The sequence below is a fragment of the Gloeophyllum trabeum genome (genome assembly GCF_000344685.1).
Source record: "Gloeophyllum trabeum ATCC 11539 unplaced genomic scaffold GLOTRscaffold_00004, whole genome shotgun sequence".
NCBI classification, from domain to species: Eukaryota; Fungi; Basidiomycota; class Agaricomycetes; order Gloeophyllales; family Gloeophyllaceae; genus Gloeophyllum; species Gloeophyllum trabeum.
Genome location: NW_006920413.1, coordinates 851,091 through 861,976, shown reverse-complemented (window position 1 = coordinate 861,976; position 10,886 = coordinate 851,091). Strand labels below are relative to the sequence as shown.

At 58.0% G+C, this 10,886-nt stretch overlaps 1 protein-coding gene across 1 annotated transcript; it reads left to right on the top strand.

The window, feature by feature from the left end:
• Nucleotides 1-1,526: 1,526 nt before the first annotated feature.
• GLOTRDRAFT_120407 (uncharacterized protein) lies at nt 1,527-10,884 on the top strand. The gene is made up of 18 exons (XM_007866014.1): nt 1,527-1,541; nt 1,601-2,303; nt 2,387-3,170; nt 3,250-4,955; nt 5,021-5,043; nt 5,098-5,153; nt 5,207-5,439; nt 5,604-5,629; nt 5,774-6,673; nt 6,730-6,813; nt 6,863-7,922; nt 7,980-8,175; nt 8,228-8,424; nt 8,477-8,967; nt 9,019-9,306; nt 9,357-9,704; nt 9,761-10,309; nt 10,364-10,884. The coding sequence occupies exons 2-18, from the start codon at nt 1,607-1,609 to the stop codon at nt 10,718-10,720; spliced, it is 7,995 nt and encodes a 2,664-aa protein (XP_007864205.1). The 5' UTR covers nt 1,527-1,541; nt 1,601-1,606; the 3' UTR covers nt 10,721-10,884.
• Nucleotides 10,885-10,886: the final 2 nt, after the last annotated feature.

Sequence of the window (10,886 nt, the reverse complement as noted above, 5' to 3'; positions counted from 1 at the left end):
TTGATCAGGAGGAGTTGCATAGAGTAAGCAAAGCAGGGCATCGAAAGGCACGATTCACGTCACCGAATATTGAAGAGAAGACAGAGGATGGAGAGTGATCGCGTTTGTAGATCCGGAAGTTCTAGAAAGCAGACAGGGGCACGGGCCCGGCTTGCCAGAATGACGAGGATCGCAAAGGCAGGATGGGCCCAGGACAGTCCCCCGCCGCCTGCGATCAGTCACCGGGTGCACGCCACTAGCCCAACTCAATATCGTTTCTCGTTTTCATTTTCTCGGGCGCACTGGCACCCCTCCTGCCGACGCGGCGACACGGAGAAACCCGAAGTTATTGAGCGTGCATTTTCTGGCGGATTTCTCGTCGCATGCTAGACACCACAGCTGTCAGATAGCTCGTGCTCATCCCACGTGCTGTATTCTATGGCGGACTGGGATGGTATGTGGCAGTATCAGCAGGGTCACTATACTGGCCCTGCCCTAGCTCAGTAGTTGCAAGGGTGCCAGAACACAACTTAGTGCGCGTCCAACAGCGCGTCACAACAAGCCAAAACATATCGTATTAGGCAAGACATAAGCAACCGAGAGCCTGGTACATCAGTACAGCGCATGGCAATTGAAAGTCCGCCCCAGAGAAACGAGAGAAACAGCTCGAGGAGCTGTTTCTCGTTTTCTCGTTCGCGCTGAGATCCCAAGTCCGATCGCCGTTCGGCAGGGACCCCGAAAGGCTTCAGCGCACTGAGAAAATGAGCGAGAAACGCTTATTGAGTTCGACTACTGGATGCAGACTGGGATGCTCGCTGACGGGGGAAGACGACGACCCCGTACGGTGGCAAATGCAGCCGCCATTCAACACAGGGGTGACTTGACAGCCAATTTGCAACGCATTCCAACGCAGAAAAATGGGGAAAAAATGGGCAGAAAATCCGAGGCACACGAGCACCCCAGAACCTGCTCTGGAGGCAGCAGCAGCAGCGAGGCCCCTGCAGAGGGCCGATCGAGCGGCCTGGTGCAGTTGCATCCGGCGTGCGGACTTCCTGATTCGGGCCCGAGCACGATTTCGATCGAACAGGGCCCTCTGGCACCGCGTGCTTCTTCCTCGCACGTGAATTCGTCAGGTACAAGCCATCATTAGGTAAGGGTGGCACTTGCGACCTCGAATTAATTTACGAGACGACTTTGTCTGCGTAAATTCCGGGAAAATTGGAGGAGCTGGGGGAGGCGTTCCCCGAGAGCGTGCAGCAGTGGAATAGACCGTCAGTTGACCTGGCAGCGCGCCAAAGCAGGGAGAGCAGGGGGGCGACGGGCGGAAAGCAGGAGGAGAGGCGCAGGCCGGAGTCGGGCCGTGCAGCCAGGAGAGCAGACGCCAAACATTTGACCCCCTTTGAACAGATCTTCCGCGCTGCCGCTTTATTTTCCGGTATTTTGTCTGCGTCCTGCTGCGACCGTCTGCAACGTCGTCTGATACCACGTCGGAACCGTCGACGGCGCCGCCGCAAGCAGCAACATTGTCGAGTCTGTGGGCGCTGGTGCAGACTATTACGTCCGTAGGTACTAATACCGCTGTTTACGTCTTCGGGATCACCAACCGCATCTGCGTCCTCAGCCAGCAATGTCTTCCATGCCCGCTGGTCTCATGGCCTACGACGATCCCAAGCTCTCCTGGTCCCCGACCCTCCGCCCCACCGTCGACACCAGCCTCCCGTCCTCGTCTACCCCGGCCGAGGCTAGTCCTCAGTCTGCATCAATCTCCGCTACCAGCTCGCCATGGTCCCAGTCTGCGCCTCTGTCGTCCTCCCAGCCGTCCAGTCTCCTCTATCCCCACAACCGCACCACCTCGCCCGCAGGCCAGCCCGGCCAGTCCAGCAACTCCATGTCCTCCCCCCTCAGCAACCCCGAGTGGAACAGTCTCTTTTCCCAGCCGCTCAATCCCAGCGTCTTCGCCGCCCTCGCTGCCAACGGCGTCCTCGGCCTCCCCGCCTCGCCCGGCGACCCCTCTTCCGCCCCATCAGCGCCCCATCGCACCGGCCAGTTCCCCCCCTCCTTGTCGCGCTCACAGAACGCCGGCAACTTCGGCATGAACCCGCCCGAGCTGCATGTAAATACCGGTTCTTGGCCATCAACATCCATCAATCCCTCCTTTCCCCAGCGCGCTTCCCCCGCCCGTTCCAGCGGCTCGTCCAGAAGCAGCACCGTCAACTCCAAGGGGAAATCGCCCGCCGCGTTCACCCCCATCCATTCTCGCGAGCAGTCTGCCTCTTCGAGCCGCCCAGATTCGCATCCCTATGCCAATCGCAGAAACCCATCAGGTACGCTTTACTAGCCTTTTTGTCTACCGGAGTGAGTGAGATGGCGAGAAAGATCGGTCGTTGATATCCGGTGTTACTAACAGGTGACGACGGTCCGTTTTCGCTCGGCCTGCCTCCCCAGCAACCGCTTCAATACCCGAGTTACACAGTCCCCTCTCAGCGATCAAGTACCGCTCTCCCCCCTTCACTATGGATGTCTCCTACCTCTTCTACCGGCTCTATGACGCCCGGGATACCCGGGTACAGCCCCCTCAACCAGATGTCCCTCCCGACCGCCATACCCGAATCCGGGCCCTCCTCCTTCGTGAGCGCCTCGAGCCTGTCCGCGTACGGCGCCTCGCAGCTCTCGAGCCCGCAGACCGCGAGCTCGAAGCCGTCGCCGATCTTCAGCGACCTCTTCGCCGCGAGCAAGGACACGTCCGCGTACCCGTCGCCGAAGCTCTCGGGGTCCCCCGACCTCGACGCGGCGCGCCTCGCGAGCGGCGAGGTCGCGGACCCGGAGGAGATGGCGCGCCAGGACCCGCTCGCGACGCAGGTGTGGAAGATGTACGCGAAGCAGAAGGCGACGATGCCGCATGCGCAGCGGATGGAGAATCTCACCTGGCGGATGATGGCGCTGGCGCTCAAGAAGAAGAAGGAGGACGAGGCGAGGGCGGCGGCGGCGGCGGCGTCGGCGGCGGGTGAAGGTGCGGCGCAGGCCGGCGAGGTGGGCGAGGAGGCGGAGCAGGGGGAGAGGAAGGCGGCGGCGGCGGAGGCAAAGGCGGGTGAGGAGGAGGAGCGCGGGCGGGGCAGGGAAAAGACCAAGGCGAAGGTGCACGTCGTCGGTTTTGAAGGCATAAACCAGGATGGCGCGGAAGACCCGACCGAGTGCGTAATGTTCCTCATAAAGCACGCAATATCCATGAGTTCTGTCGATGAACTGACCAAACGTTTTTGCCGGCGACAGTGAGGTGCCCATGGACTGGCGGGCGATGAGCAGGTCCCGCTCCCGAGTCCCGATGGACTGGACGCCCACCAATCGCTCGCGCTCGCGCCAGCCCCAGGCGCGGCGCGCGTTCGATCTCAACGGGCTCGCACAGCAGCAGGAGTATGACCCGCGGTTCTCGCTGCCTGCCATCGACTCGTCCTCGGCCCCCGGGCAGAGCGCAAGTATAAGAGAACAGCGCGCGCTGGAGGGGCAGTTACGGTTCCCCTCGTCGGGCGAGTCGCCCCCGTCGACGTCGGGCCCCGGCACGTCCCCTAATATCCCGATCCCTGGGCGGCGGAGTCCCCCGCACGCGTCGCTCCCGACGCAGCTGAACTATCCCGGGCCTTTCTTCCCCCACTCGAACCCGCAATCCGGTGCGCCGCCGTTCCCCGACCACAACGCGCCGCGCTTCCCGCACCCGGGGCACCACCAGTCGCTGTCGGCGTTCACGAGTCCCACTATCCAGCCCGCGTCGTTGCCGGCCTTTGGTCTGCACGGGCTGCGGCTCCCGCCGGGCGGCGCGTCGGTGTCGGAGAGCCGTACCTTCCCGAGGAGGATCAGGAAGACGAGCTTTGATCATACCGTGGCGAAGGAGGGCATCTTTTCTGGGATCCCTGGGCGGCATCAGCTTAATGGGCGGCCCCAGGAGGTGGACAGTCTTGCGGGGATGAAGCGCCGCGCGGACGCGCCGCACGTCGAGAGTATGCTGCGCTGCGACCCGGCGAACGTCGATGGGACTGTCCGCCCTGATGCGGCCCTCGAGCACGAGAGGTTGGACAGGAACAGCCCGTTCCCCTCGTCTGCGTTCAATTTCAGTTTCCCGTACGACGGCTATTTCGACAGTGCCGGGCCTGGTCCGCACCTCCCCCATCCCGATTTCTCTACCGCGATGCCTCCGCCGTCGGAGGGCAGGTCGGACGGTCCGTTCAGCCAGCACCACAGTGCGCGGTCGTCGGTGAGTGGCGCGCCGTATTCGCCTACCGGGGAGTCGCCGCATCTGAACAGCGACGGGCTGTCCGCGGCGGCTGTCGCCGCGTCTGCCGCGATGGCGGAGGGCTACGCGCAGCTCAGCGCTGCCAATATCGCCGCGGTCGAGGACTCGGGGATGGATTACCAGCAGATCATGAGCTTGATGTATCCGAACTTGGACAACCCCGCGACGGGGATCGGGCAGCACAATCCGTACACGCACGTGGACCCGACGCAGATATTGCCGGTGGATGTCGAGGCCGGGGTGTTCCAGTCGTTCCATCCGAGCCCGTCGAGCGATGGTTGGGGGAACGGGGTGAACTCGAGCTCGAACGCGTCGCCGGAGCCGTACAATACCTCGAGCGCGTCGTCGCCGAGGGGGCTGGAGCCCCCGGCGGGCACGAATGGCGTGCGGATACCGGGCAGGAAGCTGGCTACGAAACGCGTGTCGCAGGACTCGCATAGTAGCAGGGCTGCGCAGGTCGCTGCAGCGGCCCAGCGGAAGAAGTCCCTGCCGAATCTTGTGAGTGCCGGCGGGATGGGCGAGAATAGGTCGACGAGCAGTACGCCGGAGCGGGGCTCGAATGGGGAGGGGAGTGGGGGACAGGCGGGGAAGGCGGGGAATGACGACGGGGACCAGGCGCCGACTGTTTGTACGAATTGCCAGACGACGAATACCCCTCTGTGGCGGAGGGATCCTGAGGGGCAACCCCTATGTACGTGCCTCTCTTATCGTCTGAGGTTTTTATCTTGTCGTTCTAACGTAGCCGATTCTATGCAGGTAATGCGTGCGGTCTGTTCTATGTACGTTTGATTGCATTTTAGCGATGTGATAGCTGTCTCACATGATACCTGCAGAAACTACACGGTGTGGTCCGCCCGCTATCGTTAAAGACAGACGTTATCAAGAAGAGGTGGGTATTTTTCTTGGCTTATCATGGACGTCCGGTATCTTATATTTGTCCAGAAATCGTGCACCGGGAACCCCCAGCACTGCGGCGCGCAAAGGTCAGACGCTGCCCAAGGTAGCCTCTAACTCGACGCGTCCCCGGTCGTCTACGACTGGGCATCAACCAATCGGACTCGCCAGTCGAGTCGGTGTATCCCCGGGTAATGCTGGTTCACTTGCCATGAAACGACAGCGACGGACTTCCACCCAAGGCCTGACGACTGCTAGCAGCAAGTCGGACGAGGGCCTAGGTGCATAAGAGACGATATATTATTTATTTCTTCCTATGGTTCTCTCTCTCTCTCTCTCCGGTATCTGTGACCACTATATTTGCTCCCATCGTTGTAGCTTGACCCCCCTCCGGTTGCTATCCACATGTTATTCCTCTTATGTTCACGGCGACTTGTATGACCAGCCACGGTAGAGAAGTTAGCACATAGAGTACTCATCTTGTTTTCCTGTATTTTGCGGCGAATCTGCTCAAACAATTGGTCCTTGGGAACAACTTGTTGATTCAGGTCAAGCTAAGCGCCCTCTCGGACACTATATGATAGGTCGCGTGTTCTAGACTAGGGATTTGTTTAGCCGTATCGCTACCAGCGGGAAGGTCATAGGCGTCACGGTCGTGTTCGACGTTCAACTCGACAGACGATCGTTTCTTCTTTCTTGTTTCCCGCTGCGTCCCCTCCGCCCACCCTGGCTTCACTTTTCCGCCCGTCGCAGCGCCAGCCGGCCCCGCCGTCGTCCTACCCGACAGGTCTCCGGCCAGACACGCGCGAGGACCGCCATGGCGGCGGCCAGGGGAACTTGCCGCGTCGGGCGTCACGCACGGAAATGGACTTCGAGCAAGCCTTGCGCACTGGCGGCACTGTCGTATTGAGGGAGGGTGTCGATGTGAACACCCTGGGCATGGACGCGACGCCATCACCGAAACACTCGGTTTCATCTCCGCAAGTACCACGAATATCCCGTTCTGCTCAGCCTGCTACGCCAGGTGTCATTCCCCCCACACCATCACCGGGCGGTAACAACGTTGCTGGCCCGTCATCCAATTTACGATCTCCTTCGCCGTCGTCCTCGTCAAATGAACACTTCTTCGACGTAGAAGACACCGATCTGCAGACGAAACGCCGTTCTATCTATCGCTCACCCGGTACCGCCAGCAGCCCCGACTTAGCGACCCTGATCAGGAAAGCGAAGGAGAGGGGAGGGGGGTTCATGGACTTGCGAGGGAGGAAAGAGGCTGCTAAAGAAGCGCCACCACCGTTACCGAACGCGAAGCCGGCTGGTCTGTATCCTAATCGACCTTCACCTTCTCACCGTCCGCGGTCGTCGACATCGTCGTCTGCGCATGCCACGCCCGTACCGAAGGGGAAAGGCCGAGTTGATATGTCTAACGCGCGGAGTCCAGGCAGTCCTGACTCACAATGGGTCTTGACTAGTCCACGTACGAAAAGCTCCGGGAAGGAGAGCGGGAACTCGAAGGTGAGCGCACCATGCTTTCCTCAGACTTGAAGTTCACCAGTGTCTTCATTGTCAAGCATGCTATGTCGTCCGTCCGAGCAAAGACGAGCGCTCTACTTGGCAAGATGTGGGGAGGACAAGGTACCGTGAGGGAGCGCTCCGTGGGTCGTCTGTCCGTCATTCAAACGTAATCTTGACCGATTGTCACAGAAAACCGACGCTTCCACGAACATGCCGAGCTTTGACTCAAGGCAGTCTGACCTGTCCTCGCTGCCAGTACCAGCTCTGCCCAAAGAATTACGTCGTGCACAAGTAGCATCTCCTATTAACGACGTGTTCACAGAATCTCGGCCAAGCACATCGGACCCCAACAAGCCCCTACCTCCTATCTCCCAAGCTGACCTCTTGGGTGCTAGCGCTGTCAACGAGTCGGACGATCATTCCATGGTCATTATCGACCCGTCGTCAGCACATCGGTCGCGCTCACCATCACCGGAGAGAACGATCAAGAGTAGGACGCCGCCAGCCGCAAACAGGTCCTCCCGCCATAGTAAGCGGAGGAGCATGAGCGTCGGGGAAGCAGAGCTCAGACAGGCGATGGCCCAGGGTTCGACACCTACTACCCTTCCTACCGTCAAGGATAAAAATAGCGAGGACGGGCTGGGCTGGGATACAAGTCTATATGGAATGTTGACCGACTTCCGAGGCGAACTGTCCCACCTCGATTCGCATACGTCGCTGGACCTCAAAGATCCTACGACCCCTGCCAAACGCGCGTCTGCTCTCGCGCGTTCCAAGACGGAACAAGCCAACATGGCCAGAGCATCTACCGAAACCGAGCGACCTCATCCCAAGCAAGCATCTTCTTGGCCTTTACGACTCGATACCCCTGCTGTCACATTAGATACCCCTGCACTTGACACCCCTACCCTCACTTTAGAGCCTGCCTCTCGCAGTCATTCAAACCCGTTGGTCACCTCTCCTGTTCACCGCTCCTCTGCTGATTCTGCGAATTCTCCGTCCCGGTCGGGATCCCTTGCGAGCCCTGTCCGGTCGTCATCTCGTTCTGGGTCAAACCCTATTGGCGCCCGTCCTACGCAGTCTCCGCGATACGGTCCCCGAGTTGCGCGGTCGCGGGACTCTAGTTTAGCTAGTTCGCTGCTCCAGCATGCGCAATCATCTTCTCGGGACTCCTCGCGACTGCGCTCTCACCATAAGTCCAGTGCCTCTAGTTCTGAACCTTCCTTGGTCCCGTGTCCCCCGCACCCTCGTGAGCATGATCGCACTATCCGTCATGCTCACTCCTCACTCTCGACGGCATCCTCAGCCCTTACTGCCAGTTCTCAAGTGGATCTTTCCGGTCGCCCAACTTTGTCTCGTTACGACTCTGCTGACCAATCCCCGGCTCGTGAAGACGATGATTTGGACGTGGAAGCTCGTGGGCAAGAGTTGGCTGCCAAATGCTGGACTGAAGATGAAGAGTTCCTTGCTAAGGAGAAGATTGCCGAATGGCTTGGTGGGCAGTATGTAGATACTTTCATGCTCATCATGCCTGCTCCCTAACTCTGGATTCAGCCGCCGTGTTAACAAAATCGCATTGCATCACTATATGGACAACTTCGACTTCTCTGGTTTGAGACTGGATTTGGCATTCCGACGGTTATGCGGGAAGTTATTCTTGAAAGCGGAAACGCAGCAAGTTGATCGTATATTAGAGGAGTTCAGTCGACGATACTGGGATTGCAATCCAAATTCCGTCTTTGGCAGCGCTAGTGAGTTGTAGTGGAGTTATGATATCGTGCGCTCACAACCCTATTGCAACAGGCGTCGTCCATGCTGTGTCTTACTCGCTATTGCTCTTGAATACCGACTTGCATGTTGCCGAGCTGACCTCGCGTATGTCAAGAAGTCAGTTTGTCCGCAACACCCTGGCCGCCATTCAAATGCAATTCCAGCCGACTCGATCCGAGGGTATTTCAACGCCCGATCTGGTCTATGATGATAATAGCAGCATGCGGGGCGTCGGATCCGACAGCAGTGATGCTGTAAGTACTGTCCAGTCCCGTGGTAAACGGAGTGGAAGTATCGCCAGCTGGAACAGTGTTACTGTCGACGGTTACGTCTCCAATGTGAAAGTGGGTGCTGCAGCTTCGACGGGGCAAGTCGATGCTTCGCCAGGGAAGGAGCCTGTCCGCAATGACAGTGTGACGTCGGTTGCCCTACCGTCTGGATCTGAGTCCCGGACGCCTAGTAGTGGTTCGACTCCTTTCGTTTACGATCGTGCCTGGGAAAATGAGATGGAGAGCCTCTTGAAGGTACGTGTACTGAGAGGAGGTTTGAGGTCGGTATTGATGTGGCTGTGGCAGGATATGTACAATGCCGTCAAGAATCAGCAAATTCTCCAACCGCTGGGCAGTAGTCTTATGGTGCGAGGGTCAACCTCGTCTTTGGTCCCCGGCTCTCCCCACAATGCTGTGCTGCGCAACCGAAGCGTACGGACGCAGAATGACCGTCTCACTACTTTGAAACGGGGTAGCATTCGCGGGCTCTCGTCCCTTATTGGGGTTCAGTCCGCTGTTAGTCCGTACAGCAGCCATAGCAGTCTTGATGGTCGGGCTAGCCCTTCCCCTAGTTTCGCCACATCTACGAATGAAGTAAGTGCGCAGATCCTGAGGCTCTATGTAATCTAACTGGAGTAACGTAGGCCATTCCAAGTGCCTCGTTCTTGACCCCTGCGTTAGGGTTCGCTTCTAACCTTTCGCACACTATCATCCGCGAAGCGCAAGAGGACGACGACCGCAGTGCTCAGAGTCAGGATACGGAGTCGACGAATATAAGTATTACTGACGAAGAGTTGGCGCTCCTTGGGCCACCTTGGGCCAAGGAGGGTATGTTGTGCCGGAAACAGTATTGGGAATCCACCGGGAAGCGAGCCAAGTCAAGAAACTGGATGGACGTGTTTGTCGTTATCCAGAAAGGCGAACTCAGCATGTTTACCTTCGGTGAACATGGCGGAGGCGGCCATAATGTGGTTGGTGGTGGTAACTGGCTGGTTCGTCAAACGTTTCTGGTGACTTGCGTTTCGAGCTGATTGTTGAACATCCAAAGGAAAACGCCAACTCCGTCGGATCTGTGCTTTTGGCCCATTCTCTTGCGCATGCGCTACCGCCCCCGGGATACAACCGGCAACGTCCTCATTGTATGGTCCTGACACTGTCCAATGGCGCAGTATATTTCTTCCAGGCTGGCACGGAAGAGCTTGTTAACGAATGGGTCTCCACTTGCAACTATTGGGCGGCTAGGACGAGTAAGGAGCCACTGACGGGAGGTGTCTCCAATATGGAATATGGCTGGAACAGGGTGGCAGAGCCCCACGGCCGGTCTGCTTCGGAAGACGAACTCAATAAAAAAGAGTCCGACTCTCTCAGTGTACACAGCCATCACAGCAAGTATGGCTGGAAGAATGGGTCTGCAACTGTCAGAGCCTCCCCTATGGGAGAGCGCATCTCGATCAACGAATGGAAACCACCTCTTCCTCCTGCTGTGGCCAGTACACACGACGAGGAGACGCAACTGGAGGCCTTGCAGAAACACGTCAATTCCCTGAAGAAGGATCTCAAGCAGCATAATGAACTCCGAGAACCCATGATGTCTTTGGTAACTCTCACTCGTCTTTCCGTCTCGTCAGAACGCTAATGACTTCTTTCTCAGTATCAGCCTCGATCCGCGAACGCTACCAAGGCCATGAGTAATTGGGAGAAGAAGTCGCAGTATTTGCTGGCGGAGATTGTCAAGTACTCCTCCTACATCGACTCTCTTCAGGCCGCTATGGCTTTGCGCCTGAAGAAAAGAGGAGAAAAAGCCTTGGAGCGCGCTCTGGTTACCGTGGATCCCGATGAGGATTCTGCAGCTCAAAAGGGCAAGTGGAATCCCGAAGAGGAGACGATTGAAGAGGGTGATGAACCCATTTCCGCTGGTCTGGATCCCTCTCGACTGTCTACGTCGCAATCCCATCGGAGGGAGAGAGCGGTGATCTGCGACAGTGAGGACGAGGACGATGAGGCATAATCCTGACGCTGTACATCTGCTTTTTATACGTTCACTTAGTATTTTCCTGCTATCGATCGGTATTTCTTATAATATCTCTGTATTAGAACGCTCCTTACAGTTATCTCTCCTGATTCTCTGGATCCAAGCTGAGGTGGCAATCGTGATATACTTTACGTTCTGAGTC